This window comes from Petaurus breviceps, unplaced genomic scaffold (assembly GCF_028583685.1).
Source record: "Petaurus breviceps papuanus isolate PSGF00001 unplaced genomic scaffold, PetGlider_PUasm1.0 90994, whole genome shotgun sequence".
NCBI lineage: Eukaryota > Metazoa > Chordata > Mammalia > Diprotodontia > Petauridae > Petaurus > Petaurus breviceps.
In genome coordinates this window covers 9,576,521-9,601,620 of record NW_027187393.1, presented here as the reverse complement: position 1 = coordinate 9,601,620, position 25,100 = coordinate 9,576,521, and the positions used below count along the sequence as shown (strand labels likewise).

At 38.8% G+C, this 25,100-nt stretch overlaps 1 protein-coding gene across 3 annotated transcripts in view; it reads right to left on the bottom strand.

Annotated features, from left to right (window-relative positions):
• PTPRT (protein tyrosine phosphatase receptor type T) overlaps window positions 1–25,100 on the bottom strand; it is a 1,346,273-nt gene that overhangs the window by 791,555 nt on the left and 529,618 nt on the right. For all 3 annotated transcript variants that reach the window (XM_069077714.1, XM_069077712.1, XM_069077713.1), the window contains exons 5-6: window positions 22,345–22,460; window positions 19,371–19,545 (exon numbers count right to left, since the gene is read on the bottom strand). In XM_069077714.1, the coding sequence (XP_068933815.1) occupies window positions 19,371–19,545; window positions 22,345–22,460 (291 nt within the window). The remainder of the gene's footprint in view (window positions 1–19,370; window positions 19,546–22,344; window positions 22,461–25,100) is intronic.

Here is a 25,100-nt window from a genome sequence, read left to right as displayed (position 1 = left end):
CTCTCTCTCTCTCTCTCTCTCTCTCTCTCTCTCTCTCTCTCTCTCTCTCTCTCTCTCTCTCTCTCCCTCCTTTCCCCCTTCCCTCTCCCTCTAACAGTCAGTCTTCCACTGTCAAAATCACCAACACATAAAGGGAAGCATAAAATTCTGTGCCACCCAGAATTTTCTGAAAACCTTGTCTACAGTTATACTTTGTCCAAATAAATATGTGTAAAACAAAACCTCTACTAGATATTTCACTGCGGGGTAGTTCAAATCAAAGGCAAAAACTGAAATCACTTTTCCTTTTTATTTGCAAATAGAATTGTTAATAAAAGAAAGATATAATTATTTGCTGCTACATCCTACCATGTAGTGAGATAAAAGAATAACCAGTTGACAACCTGCATGCTACATCCCGGCAATGTCAAGTGATCCAAGCTAGAGAAAGGCACCTAGACCATTTAAGGTAAGGGGTGGGGGTGAAATAGGATAGATATTTGGAGGTTTTAAGGAAAGGCAGAGAAAAGAGCTCTGCAGAATGAGATTGTGTGGGCTAGCTATTATCTGTATCATTGGTAGGAGGGTTCATATTGATGAGATCACAACTCTGTTATTACATTGAAATAAGGTATTTATCATAGCCACTGAACAGTATTGCATAACCTTTGCCAAAACAGACACTAGAGATTCCTTTACTGGTTTTGTAGGAGTAAATCTTTTGTGAATTTACCAAGAACCTGGCCCCTAATAAACTAATCTCTCTAGTTTTTGTGAGGTATTCAAATGTACTGACAGGAAGGTTAATAAAATGTGTCATGCTCTTTAACATAATGGAGAGGTTTAAAGATATTACTTGTAAAAGAAACCAAAGCACCATCATGCAAGGTCCATTTGTATGTGCTGAATAAAATAACAAGGCTGATTTTTCTGTTGTTGATTCTGGACACAAGTCTTATTAATTTATTAGAACCAGATGGCTATCAATGTCTCCCAGTAGCTTCCATATGAAGAATTACTTTAAGGTTAATGGACAGAGATATATCCACAAGATAAAGTACATTGTGACCTAGATAAATACCGGATGGCTTATTCAACCAGTCAGTCAATGTGCATTTATTAAGAAATTTTTATGTGTCCAACACTACTGAAGCAAAGTGCTGTTAGAAACAAAGAAAGGCAAAAACAGTTCCTGACCTTAAGAAGCAGCTCACATTCTAATGGGGAAGATAACATGCAAATAACTAGGTGATTAAAGATTAGATGAAAGTAATTGGAAAGTGGAAGGCACTTGTAGCTTGGGGAAACTAGAAAAGCCTCATTCAGAAGGTGGTATTTGAGCTGAGTCCTGAAAGAAGCCAAAGGAATTAAGAAACAGAGGTGAGGGGGTAGAACATTCCAGGCATGGGGGACAGCCACTATAAGGTACAGATACAGGAGATGGAGTGAAAAGTGTGAAAAGAAGGTAAGCTAATATGGGGGGAGAGACAAGCATTTATTAAGCACTTAATATGTACCAGGAACTTTGCTAAGTATTTTACTAATACCACCTCATTTGATCTTCACAACAATCCTAGGAGATATTATTAATATCCATATGCTTCAGTTGAGAAAACTGAGGCAGACAGAGGCTAAATAACTTACTTAGAGTCACATAGATAGGAACTATCTGTGGTCAGATTTAAACTCAGAACTTTAAACTCCAGCAATCCATCCACTGTGCCATCTAGCTGCATCCTTTCCGTATATAGGGAAAGACAATGTGGATGGATCATAGAGTAGTAGAAGAAAATGGAAAAATAGTAAGTAATAAGGCTATGAAGAGCTGTGAATTCCAAAGAGGAGACTTGATAGCTGATTCTGGTGGGAAGTACCTATGGAGTTTGTTAAGCAGGGGTAAAGGGTGGAAAACAGGATGTCATAATCTGCCCCATACTTTAGAAAAATCACCATGACAGCTAAGTTGAGGAAAGATTAAAGTGGGGAATGATATGAGGCAGGGAAATCAGTTAGAAGCTATTGCAATAGTCCAGGTTCAGAGAGGATGATAGCCTGAACTACAATAGTGGAAAGAGAAATGGACATGCAGCTAGGTCCCAATCAGTGCAAATAATGAATCCCCTGAAGTGGTAACATGTATTTAAATCTGTATTATTTGAAGTGATAGCCTCATAAAACAAAATAATTGGTTCCAGGTTAATGGAAATATAAAGTGCTAATTCAAATAATGCAACTACTATAAGGGATTCATCATTCATACTAATCGGAACCTAGTTGTATAAGAAAGATGTTGTGACAGAGAAATGACAAGATTTGGTAATGGACTGGATACGTGTTTTGAGTGACAGTGAGGAATGGAGGATGACAGAGGTTGCACTTTGAACTTTCTAAATCAGAATGTGGAATTCAGAACGTGGGAGGTAAGCTCAACACCAGAGGTGCCCTAACTGCCCTCACTCTTTCTTGACATTTATGCCAAATACCTTATTTTAAATTCTTTCCCTTCCCTTGGAAATTTCTTTTAAAAAGCGGGGGGGGGGGGAATGACCAAAACTACTACCTCCAAAGACAGCTAGGCATAGAGTGCTACAAGTGGACAATGAAATTCTTGTTGACTGACTGATTAATATGGTGCTAACACTGTAAATCAGAAAATCAGCACCACGGCTAGCAGCAGCAGCTGGCGCAGTCCACACTAAAGCTGGAGAAAATTGTGAAGTCAGTTATAGTTGGGCTTCATTGTGCAACTTTTATGTCAACACACAGAGGCAACCTATATGTGTATGGAACAGGATAGGTTGCATGTGGTTATTCATAGATAATTATGCTTTAAGGTGGTTTGAATTGTTTATGAACTGAAAGGCCCACTGAGGTAAGAACCTAGGGATTAGGAAGGAAGCTACTGCATTATATGGCTTTCCCAAAGAAAAATCTCCCTAATACAATCAGGTCTCTGTACAATGACTGGCAGGGAGGCAGCAAAGGCAGAAGAGGTGTGCCTGTGTATCTTGCTCAGGTGTCCTGTGGCAGAGCTTTGTACCATCCCAGGAGTTTTCACAGAATCAGGGAAGCAGAGAATGGTTACAAAAAGACCTTTCAGAGATAGTCTTGGATGCAGAGATTATTCTGAGATTTTGCTCTGTAATCTTAAGGGTTCTATAGTTTGTAAGCCCAGATATATAGTCCTAAAGAGCCTGCAGTTCAACCCATAATAGTTAAACCAGGGCTCTTAAGAATTTTTGTGTCATGGACCCCTTTGGCAGTCTGGTGAACCCCTGGACCCTTTCTCAGAGTCACATTTTTAAATAACTGAAGGAAATACCCAAAATTCAGTAAGAGGTTAGTGAAAATAAAAATATTATCTTTTTTCCCCATACAAATTCACGCATCCCTTGAAATCTACCCATAGACCACTTGGCAGAGTCTGTGGACAAGAGGGTAAGGACCCCTGCTCTAAACTAATGACCCAGTTGTTAGAGAGATGGATTCTTATGAATATATAATTTTAAAATAGCCCAAAATGAAGCAAGCCTTCCCTGCTTGAGTAGCCAAAACCAGTTGGAAAAAAATCATGTTTACCAAAAAAATGCTCTTTAAGTAAACTGAAGCTATGACTCACACACAGAATTATAACTGTTGTTGTTTTAGCTACTGATACTCAGTCACATCAGATGCTTCATCTCTGTCTATGGCATTGGCAAGCATAAGACAGGCTAATAAAAACCTCGTGGGCTGAGCTCAAAGCTTTGTGAGAAGGAAGATTTCATCTAAAATTTCTCTGCAGGATTTCAGGCTAATACACACAGTCTTGATTTACCACATCTAAGAGGGAGCAGGAGAGTGAAAGGGAAAGGATGTCTGAAAGAGAGACAGAGAAAGTGTGAGTATGCATGCACACATGCACATGGTTGGATGCACTGGTCTGGAACAGGTAGGGTGAGGGACAAGACTGTCAAATGAGTACAACCTCAATTACAGACTAATTTAATGTATACCCAAATACATTATCACAATCCAATAAACATCTCTTTAGAATTAAGTAATTCCAATTTGCTTTCATTTCAGCCTGTGTGCATGTGCTGAGTTTCTGATAATACCCACACCAAAAAAGTCCAAGTACCTTTGAGTCACTGATCCATACAATCCAGTATAAGATGAGCTGCAACATGTTTGTTCCCTGCAAATCAGTCATTTATATACCTGTTACCATATATACCACAATAAGTTCCCCTTGTATTAGCCAGAATATCCTTCTCTTTTACTCTTGCCATTTGTCTTGTCCATGCTCAGGTGTGCCATATATGCTGATATCAATGACTCCACCTAGACCTGTTCGTGCAAAGAATCTGCTCACTCTTGACAGCCTGGTTCTTTCCCATTCTAAGAATCATTAGAACAGCCTTTCCTTTAGGGGAGAGTATGGAGATATCAATCAAATTTCCACTGTCTAGAGGTTTACAAAAATCTGAAGGAATAACCGTCACATACTGCTTCTATTTAACTCTTACTTGAGATTTTTCCCTAAAGAATCCCTTCTAAGGATGCGTGTGTCTGTGCACATAGGATAATAAAAGTGGGGTTTTCTGCCAGTCTACCATAACTGAACTGACTTCCCAGAGGGAAGAACTAGGGCCAAAGGATAGCTGCTACATGAAAGTAGATTCTGACATATATATATATATATAAATTTCGCATCACAGTTGTCCTAAAATTGAACGAGTCACCTGGGGAGGGAGTGAGTCTCTCATTGCAAGAAAATGGGCAACTTGTAGGGGTAACTCATGCTTCAAGTGTGAGCTGTACTAGACAGACTCTGAAGTTTCTTTCAACTCTTATATTCTATGATTTTGTATATAACACAATAGGCATGACCATTTGTATAACAATTTATATTTTTTCAAAGTACTCTCCAATTCTCATTTGATCTTTAAACTACTGTAAACCATTTCTATATCAGGAAGTGAAGGTCTCAAAATTTTGATCTCCATAGTCTAATTCAGGGGTGGGGAACCTGCAACCTTGAGGCCACATGTGGACCTCCAAGTGTTCAAGAATAAATCCTTTTATTGGGAGGATTTGTTCTGTGAAGCTTAGATTCAGTTAATGGGCCACACTAGAAGACCTAGAGGGCCACATGTGGCCTTGAGTTCACAGGTTCCCCATCCCTGGTCTAACTAAACAAATATTACTATGTGCCTAGCACTATGCTAGGTGCTAGGGAAGATATAAAGCTGAGCTAAGACACAGTCCCCGTCCTCATGGAGGTTAGTGTAGAAAGAAGATAGGACCCATACCCAGATAATTATAGTAAAGACAACTCTACAGGGTCACTTCATCTTAGGAGATGTGATTTTGGGGATGACTTCACGACAGTTCAGCAAGGGGTAAAGCTATATTACAGAGAGTAACTGAGGCACAGCAAGGTGAAGTAATTTTCCCAAGGTCCCACTGAAACAGAGCTACAGGTAAAGCTTGCAGGACAATCCACTGGGATCATGACCTTTCAACTACATCACTTGTTTGATTCAGAAAGGCACTGGAAGTTCAGGAAAAAGGAAACCAGAAGTAAATCAGCCACAGGGAAAACATTTTGTCTCCAGAAATAGACAGCCAATGATTTTTTCGTGATTTTTAAACTTCTATTCAGGAAGAGAGATCAATATTTTACTAACATTTTTCACAGCATGTAAGGATGATTGTATCAAAGTACTTTGTCTCACTGTTCAGGCACCGAAATTGCCCTTTAAGAGATAATTGTGGTGAGTCATTCTTTATGACACATCCTTCCCTGAAGTGCCTCTGTTTGCTTCCTTCAGATGGACAGTCAGGCTACTGGCCTTTCCCCTGAATGATTTTTCCCTTTCAGATGGTGAGTCTAGTCAAGGATCTTGTCCCTTTGTGTGCTCCATGACCTTTCTATGACTTCAATTTTTACCCATTGCCACAGGCTTCTTCCATACTCAGGAGAGTGGCAAGCTTCTGTCTGAGTCAGTGACTTTTGGAGATAGAACTTCATTCCACCTTCCCTGGGCTGAGGGTTGCTGTGACAGGTTCAGGCCACTTCTGACTGTGGCATGTCACCAGCATCCCACCACCCTGCACCATTTTGACTGAGCTCAGTTAAGTACCCTCTAACTGCAGACTCCTGACACAGAAGGGGAGCTAAGGCCTACCTGGTAGGCAGGAAGCTGGACAGTCATTACCCAGAAGCCTGTTCTCTGCCTAGAAAAAAGATGGCTTCTTTCCATTTTCTGGATAGAAAATAAGAAGAGGAGAAAATGAAGGACATTTCTGAGGATCAAATGCAGCTTTTATGCAGCACAATATTTTTTTCCTTTAAGAATACTAAGTTGTGATCATATAGATGAATGTTAAATTAATGTGTAAAACCTTTCCTGCTAAAGTCTAACTTGTAACAACTTGTGCGCCCAGTGACTGGAGGAAGGTTGAACTTTTGTGGTATACTAATTTATTGAAAATACCATGGCAGCAAAAAACAGGACAAACATGAATAAGTCAAATAAGTAAAGACCTATGTGAGGGGATGTAAAGCAAGGTCAGCAGAATAAGAATGTCATACAAACTGACTACAACTTGATAGTTCCCCAAAAATAAATAAATAAAAAGGCAATAGATGCATATGCATAAAGATTTAAAAAGGGTCACAGAGAAAATGCCTAGTTTTGCTGAAATTTACATTCTTTTTCTTAAGCTACAAATTGCTTAAATTTTAGGATTTTACTTGAAGATCTAGTGCTTCTTTGGCTTGACTCTTTGTTGGCCAATATTTGTTGAGAATATTAAGTTAGACTGTGAAGCTCTTGCACGGTGAGGTTGTGACATTCTTTTTATTTGTATGCCTAGCACCTGGAAAAATTTCTGGTACAAAATAGGTTTGTTGATTTAATTGACTTAATGTTTGTTGATTGATCAAGATGATAAAAATAAATATCAGAGAAAGCAACATGAAGATCTAATTCTTAAGTCACAGAGAGTTATGGTAGCATCAATTTGGCAATCTCTAACCCTTGCTCACATTGGACATATGCCTTAGTGACCAAGTTACTCCTTAAGTGATTTCTTCTCTAAGAATCCTCTGGTGGTTGCAGAAGATTACTTGAAAGCTGTCTTGTATTAGATCCCACCTAGCTTCTAACCCACCAACACCTCCCATCCCCACCAATAATAAAAACAGGGATATCTTACATTTGTGGGGTATTTGACTACTTTTGTGGACAGGCTCTCCCCAGGAAAGAACACTTGATTCAGACACTACTTAGGTGGAAGATAAAATAGGTACAATCCAGAAAAAGTGTATGTGCGCGTACACACACACACACACAGACATACACACATGCACAGAATGGGTGGAGCACAAAGGGAACTTGACAATCATCTTCTTGGCCTAGAAGAACCATTACATAAACTGGCTAATATTCTAATCCAACCCAATCTGGGAGGCGGTGGTACTCAGCAGGGTACACTGAAGATAGGGAAATCCAAATTAAAATGCCAAAAGGAAGCAATCTGAGCTATCAGGAATTTCTAAGGGGGCAGAACCAAGATGGCAGAATAGAAAAAGGACTTCTGCATGGCTCCTGCTTCCACCTCCTCAAATACATGTAAAAAATGACTCTAAACAAACTTTAGAGCTACAAAACCCACAAAGTGACAGAGAAAGAATAACCTGCTGCTGAAGACAGCCCATCAGGCCAGCAGGAAGGAGCCATCACAGCTCTCTGGAAGCACAACCCAGCCCCATGTGAGCCCGAGGTTTTGCCCTCAGGGCGGCCACTACCAGCTCAGGCTAGAGGGACATTGGGAGAGTGGATCACCAGCAGCTGTGGCCGTTGCCAGAATTATCAACCCATAAATGCCAAAGACAAAGTGAGAGGTAAGTAGACTTTGGGAACAGGGAGTACAAGAGTGTGGTCCAGCCTCTGCCCCCCATCCAAGGGAGAAGTGGCTGAGGCACAGTGGCCACTGCCATATGGCGGCTTCTGCCACGTGGCTGCTTCAGAGTTCCTGGCCTATAGATTGTAGGGGAACCAAGCAACCAATCTGAGGGGTAATCACTCTTGCTTTAACCTGCTTGGATCTGGATCACTGTTCTGGGTGGAGGTCCTGGGGTGTGTGACCAGTGTGCCAGAGCCAGTGGAGGCTTCTGAGAGGGCACCCAGCTAATAGCTCCGGTAGCTGAGAAAACCCCAACGATTTGGGAAGAAGCTTCCCTCTCTGGAAGCGGAGTTCTACTGTGGCAAAAAGCTCAAAAGTCAAGTAATTGAGTGGCAACATAAGGAAGCAAAGGAAGCACAGCAATCTGACTTTAGATTCCTATTTTGGGGACAAAAAGGATCAAAGCATGGAACAGGAGGAAGACAACAAAGTCAGAACTCCTGAACCTAAAGCTTCCAAGAAAAATAGGAACTGTTTACAAGCCATAGAGGAGCTTAAGAAGGATTTTGAAAAGCAAGTAAGAGAAGTGGAGGAAAAATTTGGAAGAGAAATGAGAATGATACAAAAAATCAGGAAAAGAGAGGTAACAACATGACTGAAGAAAATAATACCTTAAAAAACAGACTTACTCAAATGGCAAAAGAGGCTCAAAAAGCCAATGAGGAGAAGAATGCCTTAAAAAGCCAAATTTGCCAGATGGAAAGAATCTCAAAAGCTCACTGAAGAGAATCATTCCTTCAGAATTAGACTGGAGCAAATGGAAGCTAGTGGCTTTATGAGAAATCAAGATACTATTAAACAGATCCAAACATGAAAAAATAGAAGGCATTGTGAAATATCTCATTGGAAAAAACACTGACCTGGAAAATAGATCCAGGAGAAACAATTTAAAAATTATTGGACTACATGAAAACCATGATCAAAAAAAGAACCTAGAAATCTTCCTTCAAGAAATTCTCAAGGAAAACTGCCCTGATGTTTTAGAACCAGAGGGCAAAACAGAGGTTGAAAGAATCCACTGATCACCTACTGAAAAGATTCCCAAAAAAAGCCTCCTAGGAATATTATAGCCAGATTCCAGAGTTCCCAGATCAAGGAGAAAATGTTACAAGAAGCCAGGAAGAAACAATTTGATTACTGTGGAAACACAATCAGGATAAGACAGGATCTTGCAGCTTCTACACTGAGGGATCAAAGGGCTTGGAATATGATATTCCAGAGGTCAAAGGACCTGGGATTAAAACCAAGAATCACCTACCCAGCAAAACTGAGTATCATGTTTCAGTCATTAAATGGAATAGAGGACTTCAAGCATTCTTGATGAAAAATCCAGAGCTAAATAGAAAATCTAACACTCAGATGCAAGAAGTATGAGAAGGTAAACAGGGAAAAGAAATCATAAGGAACTTATCAAAGTTGAACTATTCACATTCCTACATGGAAAAATGATGATTGCAACTTATGAAAATTTTCTCAGTATGATAATAGTTGAAGGAAATATAAATGTGTGCATATATATATACATAAATATATACACATACATATATGTTTATATAGGAGGGTATATGGGAATATGAATACATATGTGAGTGTGTGTATATATGTGTATAGGTATACATAGACAGAGGGCACAGGACCAATTGAATAGGAAGGGATGATACTTAAAAGGTGAAATTAAGATGTGAGAGAGGAATATAACAAGAGACAATGGCAAGAGACAGAATGGGGTAAATTATCTCATATAGAAGAGGCAAGGGAAAACGGTTACAATGGAGGAGAAGAACAGGAAGGCAAAAGGGAATGAGTCAACCTAACTCTCACTGAATTTGCCTTAGGGAGGGAATTACATACACACTAAATAGGGTATCTAACCCTACAGGAGAGTAGGGGGGAAGGGCATGAAAGGGGGGATGATGGAAGGGAGGGCAAGTTGAGGGGGAGGGAAGTTGGAAGCACACGCTTTTTTAAAGGGACAGGGTCAAAGCAGAGAGTAGAATAAGTGGGGGTCGGGATAGGATGGAGGAAAATATAGTCAGTCTCTCACAACATATCCACTAGGAAATGTTTTGTGTAGCTACACATGTACAACCTATACTGAATTGCTTATCTTCCTAGTAAGGGTGGGTGAGGAGGGAGGAAGGGAAAGAATTTGGAAATCAAAGTTTTAAAATCAAATGTTTTAAAAAAAAATATATATATATATATAATTATAATATTTTTTTTTACCTGCAACTGGGAAATAAGATATACAGGCACTGGGGCATAGAGATCCATCTGGCCCTACTAGAGTCGGAGGCGGGATGGGAGAGTATATAGAAGAGAGCAGATCGGGGGAGGAGGTATACTGTTTTGGAATGATTGGTAGGCGAAAGACAGGGAGAAAATTTGCAACTCAAAATCATGTGGAAATGAATGATGTAAACTAAAAATAAACATAAAATTTAATTTAAATAAAATAAATTTTAAAAAGAAATTTCTAAGTGCCTACCTGACATGAAGGCACTGTGCTTCAGAGACAGAAAACTGGGGGAAAGGGTTAAATTCAGATGTGTCTACAAGTCAGATAAATTGTACTTAAAAGACTCTAATGTCTCAGTAATTATCACTTCTTACTCCACATTAATATATTCCACAGTGACAAGGGGCAGGGAGAGAGACTTTAGGGGCCAACAAATCAGGCTCCTTCCTTTTGTAGAAGTACAGCCAGGTGCACAGTACACAGTGACAGGCCTGGAGTCAAGAAGAACTGGGTTCCAATTCAGCCTCAGAGGCTCTCTAGGTGTATGACCCCAGGCAAATCACTTAATTTCTGTTTGCCTTAGTTTCCTCAATTGTAAGATGGGGATAATAGCACCAACTTCCCAGGGTTGTTGTGAGGATCAAAGGATATAATATTTGTAAAAAAAAAACCTTTAAAAGTGCAGTGTCTGATATATAGTAAGTGCTATATAACTATGATATTATAATGATGATGACAATGATGATGACAACATGGGATGACGATGATGATGGATGATGACAGTGGGAACCCAAAGCGGTTAAGTGATTTGCTCAAGGTCACTCAGCTTTTCGGATTCCAATTCCAGCATACTTTCCACTATATCATAGTGTCTCAGATCCAAGAAAAACCCCATAGCAATGGCAAGTTCCCATTCTCACACCTGTTTACATATAACTCCCTGCTCACATAAAAAAACACATAATTGACAAAATTATTTCACTGCTCTAACACTCACCTAGGTTCAACTGTAACTATTCTTTTCTACATATTCCAGCACTCTGCCAACTCCCTTGTAACTGCTAAAGTTCACCCACCTCCATGGAACTGCACTCAATTCACTGCCATTTCAACATGACACAATAGTAGTGAGGTCTAAGAAGGGAATTTTCCTGGCAGTGATGGTACTGGTACCTCTTCTGCTTCCAGTCCTTCAGCATCCCAACTTGCTGACCATCCTCAAACCATTACATAAATCACAGGATGCTAGTTAAAATAAATATAAGAGCATGAAATTGTTCCAATAAAGTGATTTCAGTACTTTCCTGAAGCTCCACCAATCTCTTACAGAGAGATTACTTATGGTACATTTCTCCCTCATCTGGTTGACCACAAGTCAGGTGTTTCACTTACTACATTAGAGGAAAATAATAAAACATGGGAAACTTGCTAGCAAATATGCTGCTCCTTGAACCACCCGTCTCCTACAGACCATCCAAGAGCATATAAACAATAGGAAAAGGATCACAGAATCACAACTATCCAGCCTCATAACTTAATCCCTCTCCTTCACTCTGTAATTAGCCAGACTGACTTTCTGTTCACCATAAATAACTTTTCAACTCCTGTATCTGTGTCTGTGCATTAGCTGTCCCCATGCCTAGAGTGCATTTTCTGCCCACGTCTTTCCCACAGACTCCCCCTCTTCCTTAAAGATGATATTCAAGCACTTTCTACACGAAGCCTTTTTTGATCCCTTTAATTGCTAGCTCCCTCCCTCTCAAACTGCTTTGTATTTAACTACTTTACATTATTCTAAATGTATGTAGATTTATCTCCTTTTTGTCTCCTCTGTCAGAATGTAAATGCCTTCTAAGTAAGTTTTTTTTATTTGTTGTATTTGCATCTTCAGTGCCTAATGCAATACCTGACACACAGTAGGAATTTGATCAATGTTTGTTGACTGACTTACTGAGAAGTGGAAGGAGCCATCAGTTCCCACTCTTTAATTTTACGGATAAGAAACTGAAAGACACAGAGTTAAATGAGTTGCCCAGGGTCACACAAGTAGTGACATCTAGGACTTGAACCCAACTTCAAATTTCACACCACTTTCAATATCTCCCATGAGACATAAAACTGGGATGAATTTCTAAAAAATATATATGATCAATTTCATTTATTGAATCCAGTTTTAAAAAATCTATCCCCTGAGATCTAAATAGGTATGGACATGATACTCTAAGTTTCAGATGAAGATACAGGATGATCTATTCTGGAACAAAGTCAGAATTTTTTCTTCCTCTGAGGTGCCATTTCTAACAGTAGTATGGCTAGTGTCAGACAACCTGAAGCAGAATCAAAGACTGGCATTTTTATTCCTTTCCTCCCTTAGGGATCTGTGTCTGTCCATCTCCCTCCTATTCCTCTCTACTCTCTGTCCTTTTTTCCTTTGTAGCTCTGAAGCCTCTTGGCAAGGATTTCAAACACATTATGTGTGTGTCTGTGTGTATGCACGCACACACATGTGTACTTGTATGTGTGCGCATGCCGGTATGATGTGGTGTGTACATCATATATCTTTATTTCTCATTACCTAATCATGCACTTCCATCATCTTCAACAAATGTCCACTAGGAATCCTTATTATGCTGTTCTATCTCCACAAGGGTATCTGGCAAAAGTGTGTGTATTTTCCTTCTCACAGATCCTCAACCCAACCATCTATCGTATGTGTCCCTTCTTGGAGTCAATGTCTGATATAAATAATTGTTAGTGTGTATTAGCATTAACCTTCCTAAGCAAAGTTATTGCTTGGATGAGTTAATTTCTCTATTTTTGAAGAACAAAGATTTTGAGTTAAAATTTCTTCTAAGTTATCATTAGTTTATGTAATATTCTAATCCTGTCGATTTGATAAATATGCATTCCTGTTTTGAAGGAGAGAGCTCTACATATGTAAGTTATTAGGTACAATCTAACAAAGTGCATCTTGGCCAAGAACAGAAATCTAAATTCATGAGAATCAGAACAAGTGTTTATGAACTGTGTCACAGTTCACAGAGGCAGCTTGGTGACATTTTGTTTTGTTTTGTTTTCAGTTGTATCTTATTTTTATTTATCATTTTTAGTAGTTCTTTCCACTGTTGTAGTCATTAATTGTATTATTTTCCTGATTCTGCTTACCTAATTCCTAATCAGTTTATACATTACTTCCCATGCTCCTCTAAATTCTTCATATTCATTGTTTCTGACAGCATAATATTACTGTATTACAGTTATAAAGAACAATTCCTTTCCCCAATATATGAGCACCCACTTTGTTTCCAGTTCTTTGCGACCACGAAAAGTGCTGATGGTAGCTGCTATAAATGTGTCAGCGTATATGAGACCTTTCTTTTCTTGTTTTTGACCTTCTTGGAATATATGTCCAGTCTTGGAATCTGTGGGTCAAAGAGCATGAACATTTTTGACAATTTTTAAAAGTGTAGCTCCAAAGTGTTTTCCAGAATGGTTGCACCAATTAACAGCTTATTGGTAACATTTTAAAGTATTTTTTTGCCACAGTTTTAGGTTAACTCCATGAACTTGCCATATGTGCATTATGAGATTTTATTTAGACTGAAGAAGAAGTGGTGATAAGAGGACATGCTAGCCCCTTATTTGGAGGAGGAATTTTGCTGCCAAAAGGACAAAAAATAACCATGAGTTGCTTTAAAAATAGGGCCATCTGGAAATAAGAGAAATTATTAAGAAACAGATGTAGAGCCACAGGGATACTATCTCCTAGATACTTCTTCTAATTGTGGGTGATGAGAGAGGTCAGGAAAACATTTAGAACAAATTAATAAAGTAAACTACAAGAAATTAGTAGAAGCTTAATACCTACAACAAGTGAGAAAAACTTCCATAGTCCTTACCTGTATAAGCTCATATCTGGAATGTTCAGAAAGTTCTTGAAGACCTTGATATTCTAGACTATATCCAGAGATGGGTAACCAGAAATAGAGACAAGACTTGAAAATGTATCACAGGTCAAGGAATTGAAGGAACTGAGAATGGTTAGTAGAAAAAAGAAGAGACTTATAAGGGCCACACTCACCATCTTCAGATATCTGAAGAACTACTGCGTTGAAAGAGACTTCAAATGTGTGTCTCCAAGGAGGAAAGCTAAGACCAATGAGTGGCAGTTACTGAGGGACAGAATTTGGTCCAATGTAAAGATTTTCACAGAATCTCTGAGTAGTTATCTAGTCTAACACATATGGACAAGAAATCCTTATATGTGTCCAGCAAGTGGTCATTCATCTTTGCTTGAAGGTTTCCAGTGAGGGGAAACTCTCTAATACCTAAGGCAGCTTATACTACCTTTTGATATTTCTATTTGCTAGCAAGCTTTTCCTTTTATCAAGATGAAATCTAACTCTTTGTAACTTTTATCTATATTGCCTAGTTTTGTTCATGGGTCCAAACTCAAGCCTCAAGGCTATCATCTGGGAAGAAATTGCTATGGAAAAGGGCACAGGCCTCCCCACCATATCATCAACCAACTCCAACTCACAGGGCAAACGAGTCAGCCTGGCCAAAACAACAAAGGCACTCTGAGGGAGATACAGGAAGTATTATGTGACACACAAGTCAAACAACCCTCACCACCTTGACCACCATCTCCATTCATACCCTGGTGGAGACAGCTCAGGATGCTTTACCCAAAAGCCTCTTCCAAAGAATAGCAGTGCTTCTGGCCTGACGTCCTCAGCCATCATGCTGACAACAACCCATCTGGAATTGTAACCTGGCAATTGCTCCTACAGGAGCTATTGACATAACTAATAAATATCCAGAAAATGAATTTCTTGTTTTCAAAATCATTAATACTACCAAGTGGTTTAATATAAAAAAAAACTGATATGATTTTATCATTGGATATTGAAGGAGAGTTAATCATAAAATGTTTTCCTGCTGCAGCCTAAGAATCATCTGACTTGAAGCCGAAACCTTCCATATATACCTTATCTCGCCACATTAGAATGTGAGCTCCTCGAAAGCAAGGACTGTCCTATTTTTCCATGGCTTAGCACAATATTTTAAACATATTAAGTGTTTAATAAATGCTTTATTTGTTTATTCATTCAAGCAGAGTGAATTTAATCTGTCTTCCAGTTGATAGTCTTTTAAAACATATCATCATTGATTTAGAGCTGGAAGGTCTCAAATGCTGCCTAATTTGACCAACTCATTTGACAGATGAGGAGATGGAGTCATTAGATGGTTAAATGACATTCCTGTGTTCATAGAGCTAGTAAATGTCTGCTTCAGGATTTAAATCCAGGATTTCCTGACTCTAGATTCAGTACCTTATCCACTATCCAAGTTTCCTCTAATAAAAATACTTTATGTTGGCTAAGTTATCTCTTTTCCAGGCTATCCATCCCTCATCACTTCACCTTATTCTCACATGGCATGATTTGAAGCTCTTCACTATTATAATTGCCCTTTTATAGATATTTTTGGATTATCAATGCTCTCCCTGAAATGTAATACCTACAACCTGACACAATAATCCACTTATCGTCTGATTGGTAGGGACACAATAGGACCATCATTTATCTGGACTATAATACTATGCCTTTCTCAATGCAGAGTAAGGTTTCATGAGATGTTTGGACTACCACATTATACCATGGACTCAGCATAAGCTTGCAGTCCCCTAAAATCTCCAGGTTTGGAGGATTTGGGATGGTGGTTTTTGTTGTCCAAAGGAGCCTCCCCAATCTTGTACTTGCAAAGTTAGTATTTTGAAACTAAGTGTACAACTTTACATTTATCCTTGTGAAATACACTCTTATTAAGCCCCACATTCCAGCCTTCCAAGATCCTTCTGAATTCTGACATTGTCACCCAGTATTACTGCTATTGTTCTCTAAGCACTTCACCATCTAAAAATCTGAGAAGTACATATGAGCAATCCCTGTCATTGAGAGAAGTAATACTCAACATGGGACTGAGCATAGATCCCTGAGATATTCTACTTTGTTAGTTGAAACTGAGTACAAAAATGGTCTGTCCATCTAAGCAACTTTAAATCTGCCTTAGTGCATCATCTTCTAATCCATGTCTTCTTCTTCTTACAAAAAAGCCATGAGACTTATTCACATTATTTGCTAAAACATCTAGCTAAGATATTAACTGTAGCATTTGCCTGACTTTCCAGCTGGGTAACACTGTCAAAAAAAGAAGGAAAGTACAGAATATGATTCTGATGAAGTTATGCTGGCTTTTTTTCCAGTAACCACATCCTTGTCTAAATGTTCACTAATCATCCTGTTATTAAAATTTCCTAGAATTAGTCAGGAATTGAAGTCAAAGACCATGGGCATTTGGTTTGCAAAATTCATTCTCTTCCGAGTTTTGAAAATGCAATCTTCATCAGTCCTACAGCACCTCTTATGTTCTCCATGATCTTTCAAAGACAGTGGATTAGCAATCACACAGCAGTTCTTTAGACACTCTGGGATATATTTCATCTGGGCCTAGTGACTTGACCTCATCAAGGACAGCTTGGAGCACTCATAACTCCTCCCTTCATATCCCACTTAACTCACCATTAGCCGTATTTATTCGTTTTTCATCATTCGAATATAATTTTCCTTAACAGAGAATACAGAAACAAAATGACACAGAGAAGTTTTTCATTCTATCTCTCAACCATTATAATTGTCCCATCTAACCTGAGAAGTTGGTCAAGCCCTTGTTTCATCATTCTCTTCCTTCTCCCAATAAAAAAAGGTTTTAAAACAAGAAAACGTCTGTTATTCTCAGCTTTCCTTTCTAATCTCAGCTTATTCAGTCCTTCAACCATCCTAAACCTATTACTGTAGTACTGTAAGTGGATTTTACATCTATTCTCTATAACTTGTTCTTGTTTCTACCTTCTCTATATGTTTCATTTGATTTAAACTGATTAATGCGTTTCCTGTGCATCCACATCAGTTTTGGGCCACTCCTTTTCCTCGTCAGAATTTTTTATTTTTGTATCTTTAAAATTTAATTCTTGAGAGCTTCCAACCATTACCCACCCCCATCTTCATTCTCCAGTCAATTGGATCGAAGAGACTCATGGGAGACTGTGACCCGTTTTCATTTCTCTTTCTATCCCAAATTACAATGTAATAGATCACATAATTTCCATTTCATTCCAACAGTTCCCCCTTATTTTGCAAAAGCACATAAAGAATAGATGTTCCTCCTATTGTTTCTTCTACCTTTGAAATTGTAATTAAAGCAAGGCAAGAAGTTATCAGCTGCTCTCCTTTTGTCAGAGTACACTCCAGCAGATGGCTGAGTAACTGATGTCTCTTAATACTACTATGTCTTGCCTCTGTGTCAAGCTTGTGATTTGTTTGAACCTCTCATCTATTTCCTCTTCCTATCTGGGAGTTCCATAGTATACTAAGATGAAAATAGCTTCTATTTCTACCTCCACTTATCTTCCCTCACTCTCCACCACACTACCCTTCTCTGGTTCCTGGATCTCCTCACATGAGCATATCATGTTACCATTCAATGCATAGAACTAAATTAAAAATTCCCTTGGGTCATCTCAAGCTCTGAGGTTCTATTAATGTTCACACTACATAATTTCAGTCATTATTGTCAGCGTATCCAATAAATGTATCGGGACCAAATATGACTGCATTAGGTCTCAATGCAAAAGATTTATTTTAGTAGATTTTGGACTTGTTTCTTTTGGGGATCTTTGTTCTATTTTGCTAGGTTCTTCGAAGTTTTCTTTTGTCTACTTAAAAATTAGTTTTGCTTTTTTTCACATTTAAACTACCATTTCCTATCTCACTCCCTAGGCTAAGTGATATGCTTGGTTAAAGTGCATTAATGGGACCAGAGCAGTGAATCTAATTCCCCACATGGACCAATTATATATATTATTTTCCAGCGCCTGCACCATACCCTTAACCCTAGTCAGTCATCTACAGAAGAGTATGGCTGGTCACAAGAGGAAAAAAGTAGGAAGCAGTGGAGATGGTTTAGTGCAAATTCATCTGTACTCCTATGCATACATCATGAATTGATGAATTAATGGAAATATCATGGAAAACAGAAAAGGTACTGAAGGACTGAAGAAGACTGCATTTTCAAAACTGGAAAGAGAGTGAAGTCTACAAACCATAGGACAATGGTCTTTGATTTTAATTCCTGGCCCAATTCTAGGACATATTAATTAATAATAGGATGGTTAGTGAACATTTAGATAAGGATGTGGGTAATGGGGGGGAAGGGCAATATTTAGAGAAGTAGCAATAAATACTGGATAACAATTTCAAAGGAGCTTAGAAGGCTGGAATGTGGGACTCAATAAGATGACATTTAATAAGGATAAATGAAAGCTGTACACTTAGTTTCAAAATACTACCTTCACAAGTGCAAGATTGGGGAGTCTCATTTGGACTGTGAGTCATCTGCAAAATCCTTCCTCAAAGTCTTATAGCCTGGAGATTTTAAGGACCTGCAAGTTTATGCTGTGTCCGTAGTATAATGCGGCAGTTCATAAAGCTCATGAAATCTTCAGTGCTCAGCTAATATTATCTTCATGTGTTGTAATGCAGACAAAGCTTCATTGTTTCATTCATTAAATTACATGATCACATTACCCATAACTAGAGGACATTACATGGCTGTGATTCCTATAAAAACATAAGGATTCTAATTATTCATTATATAAATAAAGTGAAGTCTCTCACTGTGTATACCATTTTGTGGTCAGCTCTGGGGGAAGATACTGAGTCTAGCTAAGACAAAGTATCTGTCCTCAAGGAGTTTACAGCCTGGAAAGGGAGAAAGCCTTGTTGACATAGATAGCTGTGATACAGATTATTATATGATGAATGAATTACAGGCTAACACAACTAAAATTCAATCTTTCTTAACTTCTCCATAACCTTTCACATATGATTTCTTCAAATACAACTGTATATAGTCAATAAAAACACCTTTGCATTTTGTTTTTCCAAAAATAGAGCAGAAAAATCAAGAATGTCCCCACACCACCAAGTGCTGTGAGCAAAAATTCACTGTCCTCCTCCTTACTTTAAAAGGCCATTCCGCGGCAGAGAACAATCTCTGACCTGTCTCAGGAAAGTTAGTCATTTGGAAGAATGAAATGGAGCCACATGAATCCCATACTTTCCGGATCACTCACCTTTTACTATTAATTCTGCATAATTAGAGACTCCAGAGCCACCGTCAGAACGAATGACACATCGATACTTGCTGATGCTCCTCTGAGACGTATCGGCCACACTAACTGTAGCTGAAAACCTTCGGTGGTTGACCACTCGGGTGACCATGAGGGCAGTATCTCTCCCATTCCATTGCTACCAGAGAAAAGAGAAATCATCTTAAGGGCTTGCTTGGATGGACGTTCCCAAATATGAATTGATTCCCTTGTCACTCCCCTGCATCCAAAACTAATCAATCATTTCTATACATACTCTATGGCCTAATTTAAAATAGGGCTCATTTTTTATTAGCACATTTACCCTCCTGCTTCTTGGTACATTTTGTTGAATGAATTTTGGTAGATGTCTTAGCATTAGAGAACTTGTACCCTAATGGTTAGGGATGAAGGTAAAGGCTCAGTAATCGCTAGTTTCACTCTGAGGCTGGACTGATTTGCTTTGTGAGCTAAGGTCAATCTTTTAACCCTTCTATTAGTTTTCTTCATCTGCAAAACTGAGATAAGAGACTTTACCCCTGATGCTGCAGGTCTGAACAAAGCAGAAAGGTAAGCTAGTAAAAGGCCATTTTTATCAGGGCTGCTCACTTTTTTGTAGCTGAAATTAACCTGCTTGAGTTTCAACACCCTTGGTATACAGGTAACAACACTTCATTATATAAAAATCTAAGGGTTTTTTATTTGTTTGTCCATTTTTTATTTGACTAATAAAGTAGAAAGAGTCCTGGATTTGGAGTCATGGGGAATAGGGCTCTGACACCTGCAGTATGACCCCAGTCAAAGTATTTCCTTTCTCTTAGCCTTATTTTTCTCATCTATAAAATCTGTAAAAGAGGGTATTTGACTACATGACCTCTCAGAAACCTTCTAACTAGATCTATGATCCTGCCTTTATGTATACTATCTGCCAGGGATATATAGGACCCCTTTAGAATTCTAAACTAATACATTGGAACTGGTAACTTTATTGCAGCACAGGGACAACATTTTATGCTTTTCTTCCAATGAAAAATAACATTTTCTTTAGCTTTTCTTTAACTTCTGTGTTACACTAAGGAAAGCAATTCTGGGCATCATATTTTAGGAAGGGCATTGACAAGCTGGTAATCATCCTGCAGAGAAGACTAGAAATCATATCATATGAGGGTGGGTTGAAAGAATTAGGATTGGCTGTTGAGAAGGTTTAAGCTGTACATTGATAGTTGTCTTCAATAATGTGAAGGGCTGTTTCAGTGAGGAAGGATTAGAATTATCCTGGTAGACTCTAGAAGGCAGAACTATGAACAACTGAAGTAAGTTAGAGAGAGACAGATTCGGGTGGGAAGAACTATCTAACAATGGAATGGACTGCCTTGAGAAGGAGAGGTCCATATCACTTAATGTGTTCAAGTAGTTTGGATGACCACTTATCTTGAACATTGTAAAGTTCATCTTGTTCAACTTAGGCCATATGTTTCTAAGGCTAGATATTAAGTAATCTGTTACTTGTAATGAACCAAGAAGGTACTCTCTCACCATTTCTATCAATTCGTATTTTTCTTTAGCGAGCTCCATTTATAGATCAACAATGATGTGCCTGGGAGCAGTCATTTGTTTTAGCATCAGCACAGAACACCAAACTTTCCACATGGAACAAATGGCTAATGAAATGACAGGCCTCTCTGTATGTTTTATTTTAAGTCCTGATCAGTGATATTTAGTTTTCAGTTTAAAAAACACAGACTTAAGAAGAGCCAGATAGGATTCAGAGATTTTGCTTGAAATATTCTCATTTTCTGACAGGTTTTCCATCTAATGGGCTTTTTCTGGATAGAAATTAAACAGCAGCATTCTGTATATCTATTCCCTCTCTTTAAAAAATGGATAATAGAAAAGTAGCTTATAAAAGGTTTTCTATAGTTAATCAAGAAGCCTACTAAGTGTTGGGAACCTGGATAATTACTAGGCATGCAAATATAAAAATGAGACAGTAACTACCTTTGGGGATGTTACATTCTAGTCGTGCATATCACATAGAGGCTTGGGCAAAACTGAGCTAGAAAAGGCCCCATCAGCAGGAGGTCAGGGATAGGGATTTTGGCTGGATATGAGCCAACTGAGAGTTGGGAGTGCCAAGTACAGAGAGAGTAACAGTTCTGGAATGGTTGGCTATTCAGGGAATGTTCAAGCAAATGTTTAGGGGTGGGGAACCTGCAGTCTTGAGGCCACATGTCACCCTCTAAGTCCTCAAGCATGGCCCTTTGACTGAATCTAACCTTCATAGAACAAATTCCCTTAATAACAGGGTTTGTTCTATAAAACTTGTACTCAGTCAAAAGGCCGCACTTGAGGACCTAGAAGACCACATGTGGCCTTGAGGCTGCAGGTTCCCCACCCCTGGTCAAGACCTCAGAGGTCAGATAAAGCCAGGATAGAAAAAGTAGGCCTTATAGGTCATGGAAGACAAAATCAAGGTCTAGGTTTTGGGTGGCCAGGAAAAAATGATCAGGATCCCCAGGAAGCAGACTCAGAATAAAGGTCAAGGTCCCAAGCAAGGGATATGAAAAAAATAACATTAAGAATAAAGGCCAAAATTAATGATACCACAATACCACATGCTTAGGATATAAGTAACTGGCATGAGGAACAGTGCTTGTTACAGAGTGGAAAGGGCATTGGATTTAATGTCAGAAGACTTGGGTTTGAGTCACTCACTTACCTGTATGAACTTGGACAAGTTACTTAACTTCTCTGTTTCTTCTTCTGTAAACTGAGGGTGCTGGACTAGACTGTTTCTGAGCTCCTTTCCAGTTTAAAATGCTATAATCTCTACAGTCATGCTGATAAACTGAAGAGAACCCTGGACTCCATCAAGAAGATGTGGTTTCAATTCTTGATGCTACCACTAACTCTGATCAGATTATGGAGAAAAAGTTATGTGAAAGAGGAAGATATTTACCTGGAGCCAGAGCTTGTCATGCTGGGACCACTTTCCCCCAGCAATACACTGGAATGTTGCATTCTGTCCCACATTCACTTCAACATTTTGGAGTCGCAGGAAATGGGGTGCTTTTCCTAGGATGGAAATGAAATATTAATTGGTTGGATTCTTTAGTAGTTCTGTTCCCTTAGACCCTGGTCTAGACAAGGCTCGTAACCTAGGTAGAGTCCAAGGGCAAGATAAGGTTCTTTTTCTTTTGAGAGTTAAGATGCTTATTCTGCATGAAGCAGTGAAGCCAGATCAATGAGACAAGTCTATATGGCATAAAATAATGGACTGAAAAAAATGACCATCCCACTGATGGGGAAGTTTTTATAGCAACAAGACGGAGGTCATTGAAGGTGCTATTTAAGATGTACCCACACCCTATGTTTAAAAAAAGAATTAACCCAAGAATAGTAATGGTCCTATATGTTAGGCTTGGGAATGAGGCAACCCCTCAATGGGCAGTACTGAATCCCCTCAAATAAAAGCAGTACTAAATCCTCTCATTTCCTTCAACAAATACAGGGTGTCCCAAAGGTCTTAGTTTGGTTTTAAGTTTTAATAGCTTAAAATTATAAGCTTTAACAGTCTAAAATTACAATAAGGTTTTTAGGAGGCAGGGGGAAGGACATACTGCAACTTCTGCCATGTTGATGAATGTAAGTTAGTGCAACTGAAATTTCAGAGGCCCTAAAAGTCCCAGAGAGGTGATGAACTAGAAGATGTTTCTTTATGTACAAAAAAAATCTACTGGAATACTTTCCACATTTCCTAATTAAAACTGAACCCTTGTTACTGGAGTCCCAAAGAATTTCAGGTCAATAATGCAAACTTATCAATAAGTGACTTAATATAATTAGGGCCCTCTTTGCTCTCTGAGCTGTCTCAGTTTTGAAGTCCCTCCTTCAAAGAAGCCACCCACCCCAGAAGCTGAAAGAGAAGGTAGGCTGGGGAAAAGAAACCAATGTGGACACCTCTTAGACAAATAAAAAAAAGGTGGAAGTCACAAAAAAACGACAATGGTCTAAATAATTACGTGTAACAATGACACTAAGAAGGTCTACGCCAGTTCTGAATCATCACTGACATTTAAGATTTGGTTACACTGTAGAAAAATATGCTATCCCATATTTCATTGTTTCTTCTGTGTGTTTGTGTATGTGTTTCTTTGTTCCCTTCCTGCCCCAAACCTTTTCCTCAGCATGTATCACAATACCTTATACAGTTTTTTTGGTTCTTTGTCCAGACTTGTGATTTCAACACTGTATGGAACTCTCAGTTCCTGCAATGCAGGTCGGTTACTATTTTGTAAGTTGGTGTATTAGAGTTGTTTGAGACATTGAGAGATTAAAATAACAAATTAATCCTGGGTCAAATGGGCAGTTTTGAGGGATTTAAATCCAGGTCTCTTGGAACTCAGGGCCATCACAGATAATAAATGTTGAATTGAAAAAAAAAGAAATAAAGAAATAAATGCTGAATTGAATTGTATAACATTGGGTGGGAATCATAACCAGCCTATAGATTGGGCAATGGGTCCTTTAGATCATCTATACAATTAAGCAACTATTATAATAAAGATAATCCCTTAGGACCTTAATAGACGACTACTAGTTTAAGCCTCAGGACTTATGTTCCCATTCTTTGTAGCCTGTCACTTTTTTTTTTTTGCTTTTTGGAGGGGGGAAGGTAGGGCAATTGGGGTTGACTTGGCCAAGGTCACTTGGCTAGGTTTTTTTTGTGTTAAGTGTCTGAGGTTGGATTTGAACTCAGGTCCTCCTGACTCCAGGGCAGGTGCTCTATTCACTTTGCCACCTAGTTACCCCAACCTGATACTTTCTAAGACACTGGGATTTCACTTGGTAGAGGTCCCTACGAATGAGGCTGACCAATGCTTACTGTCCATTTAGGGCAAAATACCCTGATGTAAATGACATTTCAAACTCACCCTACAAATATCAGTACAGCATTTGAGGACATATCATTCTGCCCTTTATCCTACTCTCTGGACTTGTCAGCACCCAGCAGGTAGTGAGATAAAATGAGAGAAAGAGACATGTTCAGCAGAAGTCCCAGCAGTTCATGGAACACTAGGAAATTCACCACAATAATGGGATAGAAAATAAAATAAGGAAGTCTAAAAGTCAGTGGAAAAGATGGAAATGGTGAAACCATGAAGAAAACTTCTCTGACATTTACCCAGCAGTTATTACTGATGCAGCCCTGTTTTTAATAGTTAAAGCTGAGAAATGATAACCCTCAGAGGGCAACCAGAGTTACGATACACGCAGGGCGACATGGAAATGTTAAACGGGCTATAAAATATAAGTGAAAGGTTTGAGTTTATAAGAGAAAATCATTTCCTCTGCTGTGTTTTAAGTATTACGCCTGTCTCTCAGTCACTTTTTAAAAGTGTGAGGCGAAAGCATAACGCTATTAACCTCAGCGCCAATCAATATGGGGCATGGGGCGATTGGGCCACTAAAGGCCGTGTAACTTTGGGAATATTTAACAGAAGCACTTATTGATAAACTCTGGGCATATCTTAATAGAGAAATAGCTCTAGAGGACAGAAATGGGAAATTAAAAGGCCTGGGGACGTGAGGAGAATAAAAAGTTCTCAATCTACTTAAATATTTAACAGTCCATAAGGGAAGTTTCTAATCCGCACATTAATATTAAGTGTGTGTGTGTGTGTGTGTGTGTGTGTGTGTGTGTGTGTGTGTGTG